We start from the raw sequence: 24,192 nt of genomic DNA on the forward strand, positions 1-24,192 counted from the left end.
TTTTCAATAATGGCAAATAATTTAGTTTATATAAATTCTTTATATCATTATCGACTCTTATACCTAAATACTTTATACCATTTGTTGGCCATCTAAATTGAGTTACTCGTCAACATTGACTATAATCTCCTTTGGTAAGGGGTAAAATTTCACTTTTATCCCAGTTTACTTTATACCCTGATATTTTCCTATATTCTTCCAATCTAAAAGATAATTTTTGCAATGATTGCAATGGGTTTTTTAAATAAATCAGAACATCAAATCAAATAATATATCCTCTCTGGAGAGGTTTAAAATCTGTACTGGCACTATCAGATCACCAGAGTCAATGAGTGTCAGAATGACTACAATACCTCCTGGTAAAGGGGTGTTAAGGGGCTCGAGTAACATTTTATGGTCACTACCGGCATCTCCAGTGGCCTTGCTAGCCACAATGGTGACTACAGATCCAGCAGGTATGTGCTCAATATCTTTTCCCGATACTTGGACGACTGCTTTACTTTTAGTAGCGTGCATCTGCACTTTCCGGAAAGCATCTCTCCAATCAGAATCCAGCTTCCCTTCTAGGGCAGTGTCAATCTCTGCGTAGACAAGTTGCCTACACTGGCTGATAATGTTCATGCCTACAATACATGGGATAGGTGGTGCAGTGCCAACAGGATCCCTGACTACTAGAAAGCCACAATTTGGTATTTTCATGCCTATTGCTTGAACCTCTAGATCTAGATACCCAAGGTAAGTAATATCAAGACAGTTTGCAGCTGTTAGCCTAAGCCAGCCAGCAGTGGACAACATATCCTCGACCCCTCTATTCGAGTGTTCTCGAAAGAGCTGTTCGGTCAGGGTGCTTACTTGACTACCTGTGTCCAACAGACAACGGACAGCGACACCTGATATTTCAAGCTCCTATCATGTTCCTATCATGCATTGCAGCAACTGGTCACGGGGTAGTGGTACATCCTCCATATCTATGAGGTTCCGCCAAATTGCCTGACTCGTAACCTCTTGAGAGCAGGAGGAGGCAGACTCCACTTCCCTAGCTGCAGTGTAGGCTTAGTTTCCCATTTAAGAGTTTTAGTTCACAGCCCTGTTTGGCCTGTTTATTGTTTTATTTTCCCTTCAACACTGTTCACATTAAAGTTTTGAGAACTATCGACCTGCTTCAGTGGCTCTCACTCTGTACTTGGGCCATATCCGAACCTGGTGACACAAACTGAGAACAGCGTGATCATGGAAGTAGTAGAGGGCTTGAACCAACGTGCCAAAACAGAAGCTGGGATTGGAATTAAAATATTTGGCCACCAGGAAATCCTTTTCGTTGTGGATGGAGCGAAGGGTGCTTGACAAAGGCAAAAATCAAGGAAAAGATATACTTTAAAAGTTAAAGTTCTAGTTGAATTTAATGGAAGTGCAGTTGACTGCTCTTGCCCAAATATCAAGAGCTAACCCTTTGTCTTCAGGATCTAGTGCTTTCCAGACATGTATGATGCATAGACCTTTGTCATGTATCCAGTCCATTTCATGTGTTGATTTTAACCAACGTTTCGATGACAAATCCTCCCATCGTCATCTTCATTGACATCTTGACTCGGTGGAAGCCCGAGAGGAGTTTATATGTTATTTGTCTTCAGTTTGTCATGGTTTATTGTGTTCCATTTATTTCTTATCTTGTTAAAGTTGTATGACTTAGAAGTTAAAACCAAGGTTTGTGAAACTGCCCCCTGCATCTCAAAGCAATCTTAAAATACCATTATATTATAGACAATAGATGCAGAAGTAGACCATTCAGCCCTTCGAGCCTGCACCGCCATTTTGAGATCATGGCTGATCATCTACCATCAATAGCCGGTTCCTGCCTTGTCCCCATATCCCTTGATTCCCCTATCCATAAAATACCTATCTAGCTCCTTCTTGAAAGCATCCAGAGAATTGGCTTCCACTGCCTTCCGAGGCAGTGCATTCCAGACCCCCACAACTCTCTGGGAGAAGAAGTTTTTCCTTAACTCTGTCCTAAATGACCAACCCCTTATTCTCAAAACATGCCCTCTGGTATTGGACTCTCCCAGCATCTGGAACACATTTCCTGCCTCCATCTTGTCCAATCCCTTAATAATGTTAATAATGTTGCAATCAGATGCCCTCTCAATCTCCTTAATTCCAGCATGTACAAGCCCAGTCTCTCTAACCTTTCTGCGTAAGACAGTCTGGACATCCCAGGAATTAACCTCGTGAATCTACGCTGCACTTCCTCTACAGCCAGGATGTCCTTCCTTAACCCTGGAGACCAAAACTGTACACAATACTCCAGGTGTGGTCTCACCAGGGCCCTATACAAATGCAAAAGGATTTCCTTGCTCTTGTACTCAATTCCCTTTGTAATAAAGGCCAACATTCCATTAGCTTTCTTTACTGCCTGCTGCACTTGCTCATTCACCTTCAGTAACTGATGAACAAGGATTCCTAGATCTCTTTGTATTTCTCCCTTACTTAACTCTACACCATTCAGATAATAATCTGCCTTCCTGTTCTTACTCCCAAAGTGGATAACCTTACACTTATTCACATTAAACGTCATCTGCCCACTCACCCAGCCTATCCAAGTCACCCTGAATTCTCCTAACATCCTCATCACATGTCACACTGCCACCCAGCTTAGTATCATCAGCAAACTTGCTGATGTTATTCTCAATGCATTCATCTAAATCATTGATGTAAATCATAAACAGCTGTGGTCCCAATACCAAGCCATGTGGCACCACACTAGTCACCACCTGCCATTCCGAGAAACACCCATTCACTGTTACCCTTTGCTTTCTATCTGCCAAACAGTTTTCTATCCATGTCAATATCTTCCCCCCAATGCCATGAGTGATTTTACCCACCAATCTCCTATGTGGGGCCTTATCAAATGCCTTCTGAAAATCGAGGTACACTACATCCACTGGATCTCTCTTGTCTAACTTCCTGGTTACATCCTCAAAAAACTCCAATAGATTAGTCAAGCATGATTTGCCCTTGGTAAATCCATGCTGGCTTGGCCCAATCCTATCACTGCAATCTAGATATGCCAATATTTCATCTTTAATAATGGAGTCTAGCATCTTCCCCACTACTGATGTTAGGCTGACAGGACGATAGTTCTCTGTTTTCTCCCTCCCTCCCTCCTTTCTTAAAAAGTGGGATAACATTAGCCATTCTCCAATCCTCAGGAACTGATCCTGAATCTAAGGAACATTGGAAAATGATTACCAATGCATCCGCAATTTCCAGGGCCACCTCCTTTAGTACCCTAGGATGTAGACCATCTGGACCTGGGGATTTGTCAGCCTTCAGTCCCATCAATCTACTCATCACCGTTTCCTTCCTAATGTCAATCTGTTTCATTTCCTCTGTTACCCTATGTCCTTGGCCCATCCATACATCTGGGAGATTGCTTGTGTCTTCCCTAGTGAAGACAGATCTAAAGTACTTATTAAATTCTTCTGCCATTTCTCTGTTTCCCATAACAATTTCACCCAATTCATTCTTCAAGGGCCCAACATTGTTCTTAACTATCTTCTTTCTCTTCACATACCTAAAAAAACTTTTGCTATCCTCCTTTATATTCCTGGCTAGCTTGCGCTCGTACCTCATTTTTTTCTCCCCGTATTGCCTTTTTAGTTAAGTTCTGTTGTTCCTTAAAAATTTCCCAATCATCTGTCCTCCCACTCACCTTAGCTCTGTCATATTTCCACTATTTTGCAAATTATGACCACTATTTGCATACGTTTCTTTCCTCCAGATTATTAACTAATTCAATATTCGGAACCAACTCTTTGGTTTGTTGCCTCACAGATTCCAAAATAGTTCATGTAAGTTCATGGAACTTACAGCAAATTTTGGAATGATATCAAAATCAACTGTAGGTGGGGTGATTGATAAGTTCGTGGCCTAAGATAAACAGAATCACTTTTAGAAAACCTAGCATTTATTTTTCAACATAGTGCGTTCCTACATTTACACAGTTAGTCCAGTGGTTGTGGAGCATACGGATCCCTTCTTTGTTGAAGTCGGCGTCTTGGACCTCCAGAGGTGGTCCACAGCAGGCGTGATTGATGAGTTCGTGGCCTTGGGTAGAAGGAGATGAGTTATACGGCTCTGATTATATGCACGTGGAGTTCAACTCTTTGAGAAATTATGTAGCAAGTTTGAAGTTAATAACTTTTGTGGTATTTCTGTTTCAGATAATTGAAAATTGCAAGTAAGCACTGTCTGAGAAAATGGACAACATTGGCCTTCATGCAGTCATCTGCTACCTCTGTCTCAAGGGCTTATCTCCCAAGGAGGTCCATGAGGACATGGTGGCAACACTAGGGGAGGGTGAAAAATGTATGTACTAGGTTTTCTAAAATTGACTCCTTCTACCTTAGGCTACGAATGTATCACTCACCCCTCATACATTATTTTGTTTCTTCTGATATTCCTGCAAAGATTTGGGAAATACAGGGACTCCATGGTCTCCCTACATTTGTGGAAAGTGCTCCCAGCTGACAAACCAGGTCGAGGATCAGGAGGTGCAGTTGGATATGCTCAGGATCATCTGGGAAGCTGAGGATATAGATGAGAGTTTTAGTGAGTGGCCAAACCCAAGGGTGACCATGAGGAGGAGTAATGGGAGTAGGCAGGCATTGCAGGGTACCCTTGTGGTGGTTACCTATAGAAATGGGTATACCTCTTGGAATGCAACTGGGGGAAGGGTAATAAACTTTGAGAAGACAGCAATAACCTTTCAGCAGACAGTGGCAGAGACAGTGATACTGTGCCTAGCTCTGAGAAAAAGCAGAGTAGGAGGAAGTCATAGAATGATAATGATGGGTGACTTGATAGTAAGGAATGCAGATAGGCACTTATGTGGCCACAATTGGGACGCAAGTGGATTTGCTGCCTCTCTGTCGCCAGGGTCAAAGATGTCTTACAGCAGGTACAGGACGTTCTGAGTGGGGAGGGAGAGCAGCCAGAAGTTGTGGCCCACATTGGTCCCTAACACATAGCCAGGATCAAGGATGAGGCCCTGCAAAGGGATTTTCAGGAGGTAGGTAGAATGCGAAAAAGCTGGATGTCCAGGAATATAATCTCAGGATTATGGCTTGTGTTAGTGAGGTATGAAATAGATACATGCCTCAGTTCAATTTGTGGCTTACAGGCTGTTGTAGGAGGGAAACGTTCAGATTTATGGATCATTGGGTTCCCTTTCAAGCCGGGGAGACCTTCACAAACAAGACAATTTGCATCGGAATTGGAGGGGAACTAATACTGTTGGTGGGAAGTTTGCCAGTGCAGTTTAGGACGATTAAACTAGACTCAGGCCACATGGAATTACAATGATATTGCCATTACAGAGACATGATTGCACATGGGACAGGACTGGCTGCCTAACTTACTCGGGTTTCATTGTTTCAGATGTCCGGGGGGGGGGGGGAGGGTGTAAAGGATGTAGAGGGGTTGCATTACTGGTAGGGGAGAATGTCACAGCATTACAGAGAGAGGGAGAGGGAGCGAGATGGAGGGGAAAGGGAGGGGGAGGGCAGAGGGGGAAGGACGGTAGGGGTTGGGAGGGCATTAAGAGGGATGGAGTTAGAGAGAGATAAACTGTACTGATCTAGATCAGCCTGTGTAAGACATCTCCATGCCAGTCATGTGGGAATTGTTTGAAGACCAGCTGATCTGAGTTCAGGGTTTGCATGTGCTATAAGAAGTGAACACAAGGATGGTAAGTTAAGGGTCAAGGAATGTCCTTGGTGAACAGGATTGAGGAACCCAAGGCGTGTTCAGCTCTTATGAAGAAAAAGGGCATAACAAAAGAAGGTATGAAGGATAGATATATAAAGAGGGTATATAAGGTTAAAGGAAGAAACTTATGAGATGTATCAGAGAAGTGGCTGAGGTACTAAATAAGTACTTTGTACTGATCTTTATAGAGAAGAAGAATTCTGAGGATAATAAAGCCAGAGTGGAACATACAAATGTGCTGGGACACTCTACGGTTAAGGGGGTAGTGCTAGATTCTTCTTCTATAAAGCATTAAAGTGGATAAGTTTGAGGAGCTTGATGGCTGTATATTGAAAGAAGCAACTGAGGAGATTGCTGGGGTTTTGACAAAGACTTTTGTATCCTCATGAGCAACGGACAAGGTCCAAATAACCGGAAAGTAACAAATATTGTGCTTTATTCAAGAAAGTTAGTCAGGATAACTCAGGACGGGATTAATCAGGAGAGGCCACACAGCCTCACGTTGGTGGTAGGGCAGATGTTGGAGAGGACGCTGAGTAAAAGGAGTTATACACATTTGCAATGGCCTGTTCTCCTCAGAGAGAGTCCGAATGGCTTTCTGCAGGGTAGGTCATGACTTAAAAACTTGAATGAGATTTTTGAGGTGGTGACAAAGGAACACATTGAAGGTAAGTCAATGGACATTATCTGCAAGGTTTTCAGTATGACATTTGATCAGGACCCTCATGGTAAGCTGAATCTCATGTTATGTTAATTCACAAGTTGAAAATGCATGCAATCCAGGGTGAATTGTATGTATGGGTTCAGAACTGGCTTACCTGTGGAAGACCAAGAGTCGGGGTGGAAGTCGGCTGTTCCTGCTGGAGATTCATGACCAGTGGTGTTCCCAGGGATTAGTGCTGGCATTTGTACTGTTTGTGACTATATATCAATGATTTTGATGAAAATATTGACAGATGGATTTGCAAGTTTGTGGAGGTCACAAGATTGGTGGAATTGTGCAGAGTGTGGAGGACTATCAATTAATATATTGTGATATAGATCAGTTAACAATATGGGCAGAAAAGTTCAGAAGAAGATTAATTTAGACAAGTGTGAGTTGTATTCAGGGATGTCAAATGAAAGGACAATGTATGTAGCTAATGGTCATCCCCCAAACAGCGTTGAGGTTTGGAGGGATCTTGGGGTCCTGATAGTTCACTGAAAGTAGCAGTGCAAGTGGCTAAGGTTGTAAAGAAGGCATAAGGCATGCTTACCTTCATTGCTGGGATATTGTGTATATGAGTAGGGAAGTCATGCTGTAGCTGTATTAAACTTTAGTCAGATCTCATTTGGAAAGAAATACCTGCAGTCCTTCATTCGTCTGTTCTTAATCTAAATTAGCACAATGCATTCAGCCTTTATCTGGGAACTGAAATGGTAATAAATGTTTCACCACATAGACAGTCAGCTTTGAATAAATCTAGCACTTTTAGTGGTTTTGGTTTCTTCTTCCAAACACCCGTGTTGTGTCCAATCTTAGTGTAAACATCAGAAGTTTGTAGCTGATACCACCATAGTGGGTCGTATCTCAAATAGCAATAATGGCATGGGGTCATGATAACAACCTTTCATTCAATGTCAATAAAATAAAAGAGCTGATTATAGATTTTAGGAAGTGGGGTTGTCACACACTCCTGTTTATATTAATGATACTGAGGTTGAGAGAGTTGAGACTTCAACTTCCCAGCAGTGAACATCTCCAGTGGTTTGTCCTGGTCCAACACAGAGATGCCATGGCTAAGGAAGCTCACCAGTGTCTCTACTGTTGAGGATTGTGGACACAACTCAGCACCGGACTGAAAACCAGCTGTCTATCCGGTGACTCTGTCGACACTGCCCACTGCCTCAGTAAAGCTGACAGCATAATCAAAGACCCCACATACACCACAGACATTCTTTCTTTCCCCCAACCTCCACATTGGGCAGAAGATGCAAAAGCCCCAAAGCATGTGCTACCAGACTCAAGGACAAGTTCTATTATTTATTTATTTATTGAGCGGCATCGTGCTGTAGGGCCATTCTGGCTCTTCGAGCCATGCTGCCCAGCAACCCCCCATTTTATCCGAGCCTGACCATGGGACAGTTTTACAATGGGCAATTAACCCACCAACTGGTACATCGTTGGACTATGGGAGGAAACCAGCTCTCCCGATGAAATCCCACAAGGTCACAGTAAGAAGATACCTATCCTTACTGGTAGTGGCATGAATTGAACCCGGGTCATCCGTACTGTAATTCATGGTGCTAACCACTGCTATTAGATGATTAAATGGTTTCCTAGTATAATAATATGGACTCTTGTCCTCACAATCTACCTTGTATGTCTTTGCACTTTATTGTTTGCCTGCACTGAACTTTTCATGCTTGAAACTTTATTTCTAGCAGTGAACATCAGCAATAGCCTGTCTTGGTCTCACCACCTACACAAATATATACGGACATGTAATTGAATCCATCAAAAGAATCACAGGTGATTCTCACAGATCATCCTCACAGATGAGTACAATAGTCATTAGAAAGTGACCTGCAAGCTAGCTTCACTTGCTGAGTGTCCTGAGCTCCTCCTCCTCCTCCTCCTCCTCATATTTCCCCTCAATAAAATCTTTAATAACTGAGCTCTCCCTTGGAAAGACCAATATCCAAGTTTCCACACTCTGGGAGTGTGCCTGAATGAGTACTGGAAAGCCTGGTTGGCAAATCTGTGAGCTGAAATCATGGACAATAATGTGTGAGAAAACCCCTGAGGAAACTGATCCTTTGAGGCCTGAAGTAAACACTTCGCGTCCTCCGTGTCACCTAGCAGTCTCGATCTTCTGAAATGATCAAATCATGTCCAGCTTAATGACATGGGAATTCGTCCAATGGGAGATTTAGGCCTCAGTCAACATACTTCCATACATTAAAAAAAATATAGCATTTTCCACAGGATCTCTCAATGCAGACAATTCTTTAGCTAAATTTGGGATTTTCTTCAGCTACTTCTTTTATGATTTCTGCTCTCTGGGAAGTTGTTGCTTTGTCTGAATGAGTTCTGGGAAGATTCATCAGAAAATCTGTGAGTTGAAAACATGGACAGTACCACGCAAGAAGACCCCTGAGGAAGCCCATCCTCTAAACCCTCAAGTGAGAATTTCTGGTCCTCCGTGTTACCAAGCAGTCCCGATCTTCTGAAATGATCAAATCTTGTCCTGCTTTATGACATAGGAATTTGTCAAATGGGAGATTTAGGCATCAGTCAACAAACTTCCATACATTAAATACATAGTATTTTCCACAGGATTTCCCAATTCATCGAATTCTTTAGCTACTTTGGGGATTTTCTTCAGCTACTTATTTTATGACGTCTGAAAGTTTAGAAGTGCAACTCAATGTTAACGCATAGGTTTTGTCCCATGGTATCATTCAACAGTTTATTGGTTGTTGCTGTCAACTTTCTTAGAAATACTTGGTTTATCACTCATCATATTCACTCCCTGGGCTCTCTCTCTGAATGGGCATCAGATCGTTGATCTGATTGGAATCCAGAATTTCCCCTTGCATTTTCCATTCTCTCTCTTTCTGATTCCCCATTATTCTTCCTTAAAACTCTTTATGTCTTGAGCTGATGGAGCAAGTTTATTATCATGCTCGGTTTGAGCGAAGACTGACTGACCCAGCGTCTTGTCGGTTACTTTACGTTTGTTAAAGCCTTGTCGTGCTTCCTTGATACACATGAAACTTGTGCAGGGTTGAAAAATTGAATGGCAGCCACTCTCTAGCACATTGGTCTTGAGTGTGCTAACCGTTGGTTTGTGTACCTTGCCAAGGCACACCTCTCCTATCACCACCCATCCTAGATCCAGGCGTTGCGCAAAGTGGGCGTCGTGTGGTCCATTGACCTGCTGTCTAACCTTGTGCACCCAAAGAACATCTCTTCCTAATAGCAGGAGTATTTCTGCTGTTGGATCCAGTTCTGGGATGTGTTTGGCGATGTGGTGGAGATGTGGCTGGTGTAGCACTGCGCTTGGCATCGGGATCTCAGTGCGGTTATTCAAAATTTCATTGCACTCTAAGAGTGGAGGGAGACAGATGATGACTTTACCATCCAGGGACGAGCTGGAAGACTTCTGCCTTCCTTCCATGAGTTTCTACATTGCCTGAGCAAGTTCTAAGGTAGTATGGAAACTGATCACTCTCAATGTGGAACAATTTAAAGAACTCTGGACTGACTAGTGAGCGATTGCCCTGATCGTCCAGAATTACATAGGCTTTGATGGCCTTGTCTTTGGCTCCTTTAGGGTACACCTTAGTGAGGCAGATCTTTGAACAAGAACGGCTTGACTGAGCTTGACCGCAAACTTCTGTACAGCTCGAGCTGACAACAGTTGTCCTGGAGTGAGCCTCTCCCTCCCCACTGTCCTGTTGTGGGGGTGAAGGAGCGTTGTCGGTTTGCGGTAACGGGCCGGGATGCATGGCCCGATCGTGATTAGTGCTATCACATTCCGGACACTTCACGGCGATCGTACACTCTCTAGCAAAGTGAGAGGTCGAGGAACAGCATTTAAAACATATTCATTTCTCCTTGAAAGGGCCATCCTCTCTTCAAGGGGTTTTTCCCTAAATGTTCTGCATGTTCTGAGAGGGTGGGGTTTGTTATGCAATGGTCATTCCTTGCTAGGGTCGTGGTTAGTTGTAAAGACTTCAGTCTTAAGCACTGAGACGGGTTTATTAATGTCGAAATTATTCGAAGAGGATTTATCTGGCTCGGTGTAAACTGTACTGCTTCCTTGACCCATGAGGCTAGAGTCGTTTTGCTTCTTCGCCTCCCTGCACACAAAACTAGTGAAATACTCAAAGGGAGGAAATCGACCATTGTGGTCTTCTTTGTACTCTGAGGCAACAGACACCCACCTGTCCTGCAGCCAAATGGAAGTTTGTCCACGATTTGTCTAATCCCGGATGGAGTATCTAGGTATACTAGACCAGCTGAGTAGCCATCTTCTTTGGCGCCTTGAATCTCCATGAGTAAATCTCCGAGCTCCCTTAACTTGATGTGATCTTTGGCTGACACCTTAAGAAAGTTTTCCAGACGTCGGTATAGCGCCGCTTCAATAATTTCAGGGGCCGCATAGCCCTCCCGAAGTCTCTCCCATGCTTTGCTTAAGGCTAGCTCGGGTTTGTTGATGTACACTGAACGTATGCATCTCACCTGTTCGCATGATTCTTTCCCCAGCCATTTCGCCATAAGATCCAACTCTTGGGTTGCTCTGAGCTGGAGTCCGTCGATAGCGTTGGTGAATGTGAAGTACCATGCATGGTAATTTTCAGGTTTGTCGTCGAACTGGTATAGTCCTGAAGTGACGAGATCTCGTCGTACTAAATACTGTGCCAGGGGTTCAATTGCAAGTGGCATGCGGCCTGGGGAAGTATGTCGGCAGGTATATGACTGAGGGCGTACGTCTGTTATGGAATTTGCTGTTCTGAATTCTGCCTTTGCCTCTCTTCTCACCAAATCTTGTAAGTTTGGTGTCGAGAAGTATTTGTCATCAGCCCTTTCATTCTTGACTACATCGCGGAGTTGCGAGGGTAAATTGTCTCCCTCAGATGGATGTGGTGCAATTGGGTCTCTCTGAGACTCCTCATGATGTGGGGTGTTATCAAATAAGTATGGAGTGGAAGAACGAATCTTCCAATCCGTTTGAGATTGGACATAGTCGCTTGTGCGTTCCAATCTGGTCTTTGCTGAAGTAGATTTTACGTTAACCAGATCTTGCATTTCTTCAGCATCTTCTATGAACTCTGCTTCCATCCTGGCAGCAGCTTCTTCTCGTTCCAGAGTCAGCACTTCTAACTCTGCCGCTTTCCTTGTCCTTTCCAGCTGGTTTTCGGCTTCTCTGGCAGCCGCTTCCATTTTCAATTTTGCTTCTCGTTTAGCGTAGCGCAGTCACACCTTGGCGGCTTCTGCCTTAGCTCTTGCATGGGCGGCCTTACTTGATGATGTCCTACTGCCCCCCTCGCTGGGTGACAACGACTTGACGCTGGATCGAGTTGTCATTGCAGTACTTGAAACACCTGATAATGCCGCTTTTTCACTGTAGTGTTCTCGCTCAGTGTGTAAGATAATGCTGAACTAAACACTGAGATAAACCGCAGTCAATATAAACAAGGTCGCAGTAAGATTAACCATTTACTGTTCATTCTTCCTCATTAATGTATGGCGAAAACTGTTGAATAAACAATACAAGATGTGTACAGCAGTTGTTTCCTTCTTAATATTACATTTACATCATAAATACTTGCAAAGGTAAAACTACAACAACTACAGTACATTAAAGTGCAGCATATAGTCAGAATCTACCTACACCATTGACTGCTTTAAATACACTTCAACGCAAACTATCCGCAACTCTTTAACTAACGAAAACATAAATCCTTTCAACCATCATTACTTTTAACAGGATCAGCGTTAACATTTTAATTCAACATATTGATTATCTCATGACTTACAGCATTGCCTTTACTATGTTTCTGGTGCGTAGAGAGAAAACTTTGCTGCTGCTTGCGCTCGCACATGTCTCGACGCTCACCTGCCTGTTTCTCCAAACCAGCATTTTCCCACAGGACGCAGTGAAACCGGATGTGACGTCATCGCATGCCGCGATATCTCACAGACAATGAATTTATGTTAAACAATCCTAACTTTAACTAGAATGCTAACAAATGAATTACTAAGCAAAAATATTATAAATTAAATAACTGCCATAAAGGCAACACAAAAATATTGTAAAAAGAAAGACATAAAGCACAGATGCTCACGGGCACAGGCCAGCTAGAATGCAGTTCTGGGGGAGGAGGTTGGCTGCTTGGGGCATGCGCTGCATTTTATCATGCACTTCTTTTTATCATGCGCTGCCTTTTTTCGTAACAGTAGAAACACCTTCTGTTAGTGAAAACAGGTAGTTAATGTAGGTGTTTCATAACAGTGAAGTGTCGTAAAGCGAACACTTGAAAAACGTGGGGACACATGTAATAAATAAATGGTTTTTGCTAATTTGTTTGTGCTGAATATAGATGACCCAGGGCTTTTTTGAACTTTTTTTTTGCTTTTACCAGACTTAAGTTTATATTCCTTGGTTTTAGGAGTAGACTTTAAATGCTGTTTAGATCCTATCTTAGATTGGTTTTCTTCTAAACGATTGACTTGTAGTAGATCTGCCTCTTTTATCCAAACTTTTCTAATGAAATGTGATATTGTTGATATTTGGCATTTTTGTATCTGACAGCTAAAGCATACTCATTTTTTTCTCATGTTCATCAATCGTATTCCAGTATTGATTTTTTTTATTGATAGCCAATTGATTCCACTCTTTCAATCCTATGAATATAAAGATCACACTCCTGTATTTTTATCTTTAAATCTTCTGGGTGTCTCCCAAATAAACAGATTATGGCATTTTAATCCAATTTTGTTATCAGATAAAGATTCTTTAAAATTTCTGGAAAGGCAAATTATTCTTTTTTTTGAAGAGAATATGCTAGAAGAGACTTCTTGTCTTATTTTCTGGGATGCACTTAAGGCTTATATTAGAGGTCAAATTATTTCCTTTACCAGAAGTGTTAAGAAAAAAGCTAATAAGGAGAGAATTGAATTAGCCAATCAGTTGAAACAATTAGACCAAAACTATGCTTTGGCTCCTGATCCTGTTTTATATAAAAGAAGTGTTGAAATTAAAACTAAATACGATCTGCTTCTAACTTATCCAATGGAAATGCAAATTTTAAAAGATAAAAGTCAGTTTTATGTTCATGGAGAAAAAAAATGGGTAAACTATTAGCTAACCAATTAAGGACCTTTATAGGTAAACATCAAATTAAAGAAATTTGTCAAGCTAATGGTGATAAACCATCTGATCATTTAGAAATAAACGATACTTTCAGAGAATTTTACTCTAAACTTTATAGTCCTGATCCTCCTAAAGCTAATACTCTAATGAATAATTGTTTTTAGATCGATTAAACATTCCTACACTTTCTGATGCTATTCAAATATTGTTGGATCAACTATTTCTTATGAGGAAATTGCTGAGGTTGTTCACTCTTTGCACTTGGGGAAGGCTCCGGGTCCTGGTGGATTTTCTGGAGAGTTTTATGAGATTTTTTCCTCTTTGCTTATACCTCATTTATATTCAGTCCTTTCTGACTCTTTTAAATTAGGTAAGTTGCCACAATCTATTTATGAAACCTCTATTTTGCTTATTCTAAAAAAGCATAAGGACCCGGTTGAATGCTCTTCTTATAGACCTATTTGCTTACTTATGTTGATTCTAAAATTTTATCTAAACTGTTGGTTCATAGGATTGAAAATATTTTGCCATCTATTATCTCTGATGATCAGACTGGATTTATCAAAAATCGATACTCCCACTTTAATATTTGTCATTTACTGAATGTTACTTATTCTCCTTCTAAAGAGATTTCAGAAAGTGTGATACCTTTAGATGCTGAGAAAGCCTTTGATCAGGTTGAATGGAATTCTCTATTAAAAACTTCAGAAAAGTTTAACTTTGGGGGCTTTATTTTATTCAATATATGAAATTACTTTATCTATCTCCCTCTGCTTAGATTCTTACTAACTCTCAGTTCTCTAAACCATTTAAACTTCATCGTGGAACTAGATAAGGTTGTCCTTTGAGTCCTTTACTTTTTGATTTGGTTTTAGAACCTTTAGCTATTGATTTCTGAGAATCTAATGATATCACTGATATATTAAGGAAGAATATTACCCACAAAGTTTTGCTGTCTGCTAATGACCTTTCACTCTACATTTCTAATGTGGAGTCGTCTTTACCTTCTTACTTTCTTTACTCTTCAGCTTTTCAGGATATAATCTTAACTTTCATAAGAGTGAACTGTTTTCTTTAAATAATTTGGTATTAGTTAATAGTAACCTTCTTTTTAAAATTGTAAAAAATCATTTTACTTATTTGGGCATAACAATCACTAGGAATTATAAATTCCTTTTTAAAAGAAATTATTTTTACACTTCTGAATTATACTAAGAAGGTACTATTAAATTGGTCACCCCCTGTCTTTATCGTTGATTGGCCGAATCAATTCTATTAAAATGAATATTTTGCCTAAATTTTTATATTTATTTCAGGCCACACTTGTTTTTATTCCTAAATCCTTTTTTGATTCTTTGGATTCTATTATATCTTCTTATATATGGAATAATAAAAATTTTCGATTAAACAAAATTCATCTTCAAAAAGCTAAAAAGAATGGAGGTTTAGCCTTACCCACTTTTAGGTTTTATTACTGGGCAGTCAATACACGGAATCTTACGTTTTGGTTACATTAATTGAGAGGACTGTCCGGGCTAGGTTTCTTTAGAAGGTAACTCTGTTAATAAATTTTCTACCATTTCTCTTCCTGGATCCTCAGTTCCTTTATCTTTAAGTAATTTAACTGATAATTTTGTAGTTAAACACACTTTGAGGATTTGGGTACAATTTGGAAAATATCTTGATTTATTGAGTTTTTCACTTTCCAGTCCCATTTTTCTAACTATTTTTTAAACCTTCTATGTCTGATGTAGTTTTTAAAGAGTGGAATAGATTGGGTGTTAAATGTTTTCATGATTTGTTTGTTGGAGATAGTCCCTCTTCATTTGAACAACTATCAGTTAAGTATAGTCTACCGAGAACTCACTTTTTTTGATATTTACAAATTAGAGATTTCTTGCATTCTCAAGTACATACATTTCCTAAAAGTCCATATAAAAATTTACTTGTAATAATTTTTCATTTGTAACTCTTCTATAATGCATCTATATCTAATACTTAAGGTATGTTGTTGGGAATGAGAAATATTCCTTTAGATAAAATTAAGAATCTTTGGGAACAAGATTTATGGATTTCAATTTCTGAGGACACTAGGAATGGAATTTTTAAATTGGTTAATATCTCATTGTTATGTGCCTATCATTCCCACCTACACCTTAAAATGGTTCATAGAGCACATATGTCTAAAGATAAGCTGTCTCATTTTTATTTAGAGATATCCCCCTATTGTGATAGATGTAATAATGGAGAAGCTTCACTAATCCATATGTTTTGGACTTGTCCGAGGTATGAAAAACATTGGAAGGAAGTATTTCAAATTTTTTTGGTGCTTTTTAAAGTAAATTTTAAACCTAATCCTTTGACTGCTTTATTTGGTATTGTTGGAGGAAATGATAATATTGTGGAGACACACGATTTGCATATTTTGGCCTTTATTTCTCTTATATCTAGGAGGGCATTGCTGCTTAAGTGGAAAGATGCCACTCTTCCTACTCATATTCATCAGTTACATAATGTTATGTCTTGCTTAAATTTAGAGAAGATTCACTGTTCAATTTCTGAACCTAGACAAGATTTTTTAACATTGTGGGGACCTTTTTTGAATTACTTTCAAAATCTTTGATTTGCTGTTAAGCACAGATGTTGGCTAATAATATGTTTTACTATATGTTAAGGAGTTTTTCCTTTTTTTTTTAACCAGACAGCTGTTTTTTTCTGGTAGTGGGTTTAGATTTTTTGTATAATAAATTTATTTCTTTTCAATTATATACTTGAATTGAATCTATATGGATATGGGGTAATTACACCTCATCTGTGATTTCAATATATTGTAATCAATATATATTATATATCTTACTTTACCCTGTATTCTTTTATGTAAGAAAGTAATAAAAATATTGAAAAAAAACTCTTTCTCCTCCATCCCTGCAGCAAAATTCCACAGCAAAACCTTTACAAGCTCCTTTTCCTCTTTCATTCATTCCTTTCTCCTCAGTCAGCCTAGTCCTGATTTCAGACATGCCTCATTGAAAAGATTCCATTCTGATTTCAAAGGTGAGCTCAATATGTAGCAGCCTCTCCGGACTCTGGATTTGGGGATTGCCAAACATTATGTGGATTTTCTGGTATAGTCTGTTTGTTGAGTGCTTTTGTGATATCATTCTGGAGGAATGTTGTTTCATTTTTTAACTGCATTGCAGTTGTGGTTTCTAAATGACAATAAACCGAAATTCAATTCAATTCAATTCAATGTTGTAGACTGTCTGTTCCTGAATTTTCCTATACGCTTTACTTGATCCTTTGTGCCACTTGCTTTTACGTTAATGCCCGTGATGTCTCCAAGTCACATCTCCACTGAGCAGAACTGGTGAACGCAAGGACACAGGGAGGAGGTAGTTACAGAGTGAGAGCAAAGGTGTTGTAATAGTGGGTTAAAGTCTGAACTCTTCTGAATTGCTTGAGGCAGTGTTTGAGGAAGATAGCAAATAATTCTGAGAATCTGTGGTCCTTCAAGGTCTGTTGGAATATTATCCTAAAATCTATTAGCATGTAAAAGGATTAAAATGGATGTGTTTGAATTAACATTACTTTTTTTAAAGGTAATTGGTTATCACGACAAATCCAGTTCTCAAGGAAAAAGCAGGTTTGTCAGTTTTAGTTTCCAGTTTCATTTTCCATTCCACTCTCAGTAATCAAATTTTACAACTCAGCCCAGCCCACAGATTATAAAAGCTTTCTGAGATTCTCATGTTGTACAGTCGCATAGTTTTCCTGGTCCTCTGAATCCCAAACAGCACCATGAGGTAAGTGAGCCTTCTTGTTTCCATGATGTTATCAGAAGTCAGGGCATTCTCAGAAAAAGTCAGAAGTGTTGGCATGGATGACCAGATCAGTGAAATTTAATGTAATCCGTGTCTGGATCTGCCGACATCTGGGAAAGGAGTTTGTGATCACTTAGGGTGTAGGGTCAGGGATCTGAACCCTGGTTTGTGATCTGGGAAATTTACTTGATCGTGGGAACTCAGACTACTGGGAAATAGTGGGGGAGGTCAAGAATAAGAGATCACTCACTTTATTCATCCCAGGAAATGATGATTTGAGGTAAGGTTTGTAGTCCAGGTCTTTGAAATGGAAAGAATTCAGGAGGAGAGAGAGCCCAAGAGTCAAATATATGAACATATCCTCCATTTCACGGAATCTGCATTGGAGGAAAGGCTTTTCATCATCGAGAGCATTCAGTAATAGAGAATTACATACTGAAGTTTATAGATGTCTCTAAGTGATGCAGTGAACAGAGCAGATAGGGATTAAAAACCACAAAGTATCAATGATGGTTAATGCAAATGAGGCAACTGCAGAATCTGGAGTTCAGAGTGGGGAAATGTGGACAAGTTCAGAATGTGTAGAGGAACAGTGAAGCAGAAATAAATCATTAAACCCAGTGAATGAAAATCAAAGTGAATGGTGGGAAATGAGTCTTTAATTACAAGAAGACCTGGAAATCAAAACTGGAGCTTTGCACTTCTTTGGTTTAATTATCTTTGGGGTTAGTTCTGATCTCCATACCTCAGTAATGATGTCTGCCAGTGGGCACGATGACAGATTGTATAGAATATGGGATTAGCAACATTAAAATATGGTGTCAGGTTTTGCAACTGGACTGATAATTGCTTGAGTGCAAGGCATTTTGAAAAATTTTACAAAGTTTAAATAGCTTGATGAGATTGACATGGAAAGTGCATTACAACAGGCATAATCTTAACTTTAGGGCTCAACAATTTGAGGATGATGTCAGTTCACAGAATTGCAAGGAGGATATGGGGAAACTTGTTCCATTGCTTCCAACGTTTGTAGCTTCAGGCTTTGACATGAACGGTCAGTTTCTCCCCACACTCATGATCATCTCTGTCTGCATTTGGTTGGATCAGTTGCCAGCGCTATGTTCTGCAGAATTATTACATTCACCTTCGTTGCCTCCATTTCCAACAACTGAATCTGTCTTACTGATCCACTCATGCTCTTTCTCAGTTTATGATTCTCTGCACACACATTGGGTTCAGATCCCCTTTGTAATGTTCCTATTATCACCTACTAGTCCTGGTCTCACCACTTCCTCTGACTACTATATTGTAGTGGCGCGCAAGGCGCTACAAAAGGAACACACAGAGGCAGAGAGAGCTGTGGTGAACTACATATACCTGTCTGGACAGGCCCCTCTGCTGACTGCTCCTGTGGCTCCTCCCACTTCTCCCTGTATAAAGGCGGTTGGAGGCACTGCTCCCCCCTCAATGTCCAGGATGTTGTGTGGTGGTCTTTTGCTACTAATCGTGGTTTCTTGCAGCTAATAAAAGCCTATCGTTCGCCTCCCATCTCTGAGAGTTATTGATGGTGCATCAAGAGCTGAACTCGGAATGGTTTTACTGAATCAAACTCGCGCGCTTAAAACCTCCTTCCCATAGGCCCCTGCGAACAGCGGGGCAGACGTGACGTCAGACCGTCCCCGGAAGGTCCGCCCCGAGTGGGTCATGCGTCTGCTCGCAGCTTCCGATGGCATTTCGAGCCCCGTGTGTGTGCACTGCCACAGTATACAGTTTACCTTCCCTCTACCCCTTAGATCTGATAATGACCATTCCTTTAACTCCACAGCACTTGACCTGTGGATTTTCTTCAGCAGATCTTTTTTTTTGCTCCAGATTTAATCATCTGCAGTCTCGTAAACATCTATCGTCTTTACCCTATTTTTCACAATTCCCTACACTGAGGAGGAATTATCCTAGATCTCCCAGTCTTGTCCTACCGCTAGTTATTGCATTGGACTCTCCTGAGCCAGAAGTCTTTTCACGGACTTGTCTATGACAGTACCAAGCATTAAATACTGTTGTTTTCATTTTACTCTTAACACTTTTACAATTGTTTGTCCAATTTGCTGTGTTGTCGGCATTGCAGAAACAGTTTAAAGTCTAAGCTGAGTTCATTGCAGAAGAGCAAACACTGAGCGGCCACTTTATTTAATACAACTGCTCTTTAATGTTAGTATATAATCATCCAATAATGTGGCAGCAACTAAATGCATAAAAACATGCAGACATGTTCAAGAGGTTCAGGTATTGCTCAGACCTATGATCAGAATGTGATCTAAGTGACTTAGTGCAATGATTGTTGGTGCCAGACAGAATGGTTTGTGATTCTCAGAAACTGCTGACCTCCTGGGATTTTCAAGCACAGCAGTCTTGAGAATTTACAGAGAACAGTGCAAAAAATGAAAAAAAAATCCAATCAGCAGAAGTTGAATGGGTGAAAAAACCTTGTTAATGCGAGAGATCAGAGGAGAATGGCCAGCGAGCATTGAGCTGACAGGAAGGTGACTGTAACACAGATAAACCCATGTTGCAAAAGTGGTGTGATTTTGAAGTGCATTGGCAACAAAGACAGAAGACCACAAACAATCACTCAGTGGCTACTTTATTATGTACAGGCGGTATCGAGTAAAGTTGCACTGAGTGAATATGCTCAGGTGAAATGAAGAAGTTACTTGCAGCAGCGTCACAGTCACATAGCATCACATAAGGAGCATTCACAGAGAGAAACATAAATCTAAACTATACACAATTCTTACAAGACAGAAGATAATTATAACACAAATAAACTAAACCCATTTTAGTGCAAAGCACTCAGAATTTTAAACAAGAGTGATGAAAGTTATGCTGACTGGTCCAAGAACTGAATGGTTAAAGGGAAATAGCTGTTCTTGAATGTGATGATGCGGTATTCCAGGCTTCTATACCTTCTAACTGATGGTAGTTGTGACAACATGGCATGTCCCAGATGATGGATCTTCTTGACTTAAACTGGTTACCCATGGTGTTTTCATAGCATCAGCAGCAGCTTTAGGCTCTTCTTTGAGACTTCTGTTCACAGATTTTTCATTAGTTTTTTTGTCTGATGATGGGTTTCATCATCTCTGGCTAATCAGCCTTGCTACTAATTGCTTCTGAAATTTGCCAGCCATGTATTCAGGTAGAGAACTAACTGACTGACATGGTGCCACAAAGTTGTTTTTTTCCATTCCTTTTCCCAGCTACTGTGTTAATGATCTGCTGGACTGGCCCAATCCTTAAATGACAAATTGGAATGTAAATATATCCTGCTCTCTTTCTTAATTTAAAACACATTCAGCTAGCATAGTCAGAACACAGTAATTATTTTAATCTGGCTATCTCGGTTTATTGTTTGGTATTTCTAGAACCAAGACTGTTTCCCACTGGGCTAATCACCATCTGGTAGATACTGATTTGATCAGGAAGGGATTGATCTGTTCTGCACCCATTGCTCTCTGACTATGCTGCACCTCAGGAATTCAGAATTTACTAATATTGTCAATCCAAGCATTTAGCAGTTAGGATGGAGAATCAATATCACATCAATAATCTTTGATTACTTTGTGCTTGAATGCAGCAACACTCTGAAGGAATCCTTGTTTGAGAAACTCCGACAGTTTCAATGTCACTTCACATGGGTTCCAGAGAATGACAACACTGACTTCAGTGACTTGAAGCTGAGATTACAAGATTCTATAAAACTTGGTGTAAAATATCAAGCCACATCCTACAACCATCTTGCTTTTGTAAACTGTCAGCAAGGTGACTATGAAGAAGCAATTCAAAATTTAAAGGAAGCTGAAAAGATATGGAGAGAGAACCACAAAGATGACTTTGAAAGAAGAAGCATCATCACCTATGGAAACTTTGCCTGGGTGCATTACCACATGGGAGAACTGACTGAGGCCCAGTCCTATCTCGACAAGCTGGAGATGATCTGTAAACCGCTCAGTGATGGCCTTCGCTATACAGCAATGATACCCCAGGTGTACGGGGAGAAGGGATGGTCATTGTTGAGTTCTGCTGCTGAATACTATGAGGAGGCAAAGGAATGTTTTGAGAAGGCTCTGCAGGACGATTCTGATAACGTGGAGTGGACTATGGGCTATGCAACTGCTTTGCTTCGTCTGGAAGGTATTTCTGGTGTTCCAAAGAATCAGGAGCGAAGTCAGCCAGTGAAGTATCTGCGACGGGTGCTGGAGCTTGACCCAGATGACACGGTGGCCATGGTTATGTTGGCCCTAAAACTGCAAGAGTTCAAGGAAACAGAGAAAGCAAATGAATTAATTGAAAAAGCATTGAGGAAGACCCCAGGTCTGCCATATGTGCTTCGTTATGCAGCAAAGTTTTACAGAATAGGAGGAGATCTTGATAGAGCAATAGGCCTGTTGAAGGCAGCTTTAGAATTTACTCCATGCTCATCCTTCTTACACCACCAAGTCGGTATGTGTTACAGAGAAAAACTGTTCAGACTGAAAAAGAAAGCAGACTGCAACCATCCTGACAGATCTGCATTTCAACAGAAAGCTAAGTTGATCAGTAAGTGTAAATATCACTTTGAAAAGGCATTTGATCTCAAACCATCATTTACTTTTGCAAAATTGGATTTTGCAGGAATCTGCTTGGAAAATGGAGAAGTAGACCGAGCAGAGGAGATCTACAACAGTCTGCTGAGCTTGACGGATCTTGCTTCAGATCATAAGCAGGCAGTAGCTTTACAAGTTGGATTGTTTGAACTGCACCACAAAAGATCTGAATCAAATGCCATCGTCTATTTCCTGGACGGACTTAAAATCCATCATGGAAGTAAACAATGGAAGCTCTGTGACAGTAACTTGAGGAAGATCTTTAAAAAACAAATTAAGAGGAATCCAAGAAACAGCAAAGCCTTTGGTGTTCTTGGAATGGTGCACCAGCTGGCTGGGGAGAAGGATGAGGCTGTTAAATGCTTTGAAAAGGCCTTGGAATTTGATCCTGGAAATGAAGAATATCTCAATGCTCTGTGTGAATTACACCCTTCTAATTAGGCTCTAGTTACCCAAACTGATCCGGGGGTACACTGACTGTGGAAAGTCTTTCCTCAACCATTTTTAGCTGCTAGAGTTGTCTGATATTATGTGCAGTACATTAATAGAAACACATTTAATTCATGTTTCATTTGTGATCTTCTGTAGGCTTTCTGCTGAATATTGTGACCATACAATCTACATTGTATACCATACAGTCCCATCAGTTCTCCAATTTCTATTTGAGATGAAGTGACACTATTTCAGGTACATCTGATGCTATGGCTAGATCAGTAGCACTAGCATGTAAACAGATCTGTAATTTCCCAGTCCATGGGTCCAATTTAATCTGGTGTTGATTGCGAGTTCACAAAATTCTAGGTAAACTGAGATTTGTGTGACAGCACCAAACAAGAAGTTTCCTTGTTAATAAAGCTTGCTCTGAAAGATAATGAAATGATTTGTAAAATTCACAAATGAGAAAGGAGAGCACTTAACACCATTGTTTCCCCAATTGAGCCATAAACAATTATAACCCAAACCCGTGGAATGTTCTGTATTCTAGTTTACACTTGTGATTGATTACTATAAACTTTCCTTAGTTTTACATTTTTTCTTTTAATAATTGCATTCCGAGCAATTTTAATTTGCATACAAAAATATTCCAGATGAAATCTTTGCAATTTGTAGTAGTGTCTAAATGCTACATTAGAATTTGTTTACCTACCACACTAATGAGTTAAAGCTTCATGCAATTTCCAGTGAAAAGCACCAAAGCAGACTCAAAATGTTAAAAATATTAAAATATTATGCTATTAAAGCAGAAAATTCTGATAACATTTAGCAAACTGAATTTTTCAGACTGAAGATTAGGATGCTGCCTGACTTGTGTGTTTTTTTCAGAACTTGTACAGTTTTCCAATGTTTGGAGTTTTAGTCGAACATTAATTTGAAATCTTATATTCATTTATTTCTATTTCCTTTTTAATATTGTTAAATGAGCTGTAATATCAGAAACTGAATGTAAAAGTAACCAATAAAATGTTATGATTTAATTCTCCACACCTGTAGTGAAGTGTTAATGATTTTCTTGATGCATACGATTGCGAACAGTATCAGTTCAAGGAACACTTAAGGAGCTTTTACTCCAGCCTTTAGTGCTGGTAATAAAGTTAACAATTCCAATTCAGTAAGTAGAGCTGATTGTTCCCAATGTGGTTCTCCCTTCATTAAGATGCCATGCCTATCATGTAGCACATCTCATTCGGTTCATGAATATGGTCTTGCACTCGTTGTTTCCTGCCATTTGAATCCTTCTTCCCACTCTGACCTGTTCACTGTTTCAGCAAAGCTCAATGTAAGCTTAAGGAACAACACCTCATCTTCTGGATGGCCAGATTACAACCTTCAAATCAACCAGAAGAGGGCATGTGGTGACGGGCCTTAATGGTAGATGCCACCTTCTTGAGTCACAGTCTTAGTCTTTTGTAAATATCCTCAAATGGTTGGGAGACACATGCTCATGCTGAAGCTGACTGAATCACACACACTGTCCTCTCCACACCAGATGGTGATGCAGTCAGTAAGAATATTGTCCGCAGTATATCTGTAAAAATTTGCTTTAGTCTTTGGTGATATACCATATTTCCTCAAACTCCCAATGAAATATTGCCA

At 40.2% G+C, this 24,192-nt stretch overlaps 1 protein-coding gene across 1 annotated transcript; it reads left to right on the forward strand.

Moving 5' to 3' along the window:
- The first annotated feature begins 433 nt into the window (after positions 1 to 433).
- LOC132379823 (interferon-induced protein with tetratricopeptide repeats 1-like) lies at positions 434 to 23,520 on the forward strand. The gene is made up of 4 exons (XM_059948103.1): positions 434 to 455; positions 721 to 735; positions 3,835 to 3,851; positions 21,028 to 23,520. Exons 1-4 carry the CDS (start codon positions 434 to 436, stop codon positions 22,537 to 22,539), a joined length of 1,566 nt encoding a protein of 521 aa, XP_059804086.1. The 3' UTR covers positions 22,540 to 23,520.
- Positions 23,521 to 24,192: the final 672 nt, after the last annotated feature.

The sequence above is a fragment of the Hypanus sabinus genome, chromosome 22 (genome assembly GCF_030144855.1).
Source record: "Hypanus sabinus isolate sHypSab1 chromosome 22, sHypSab1.hap1, whole genome shotgun sequence".
Taxonomy (NCBI): Eukaryota; Metazoa; Chordata; class Chondrichthyes; order Myliobatiformes; family Dasyatidae; genus Hypanus; species Hypanus sabinus.

Bases quoted from the DNA above. Each gene is read 5' to 3' on its own strand.
- LOC132379823 (XM_059948103.1), top strand. From the start codon at position 434: ATGGTGACTACAGATCCAGCAG.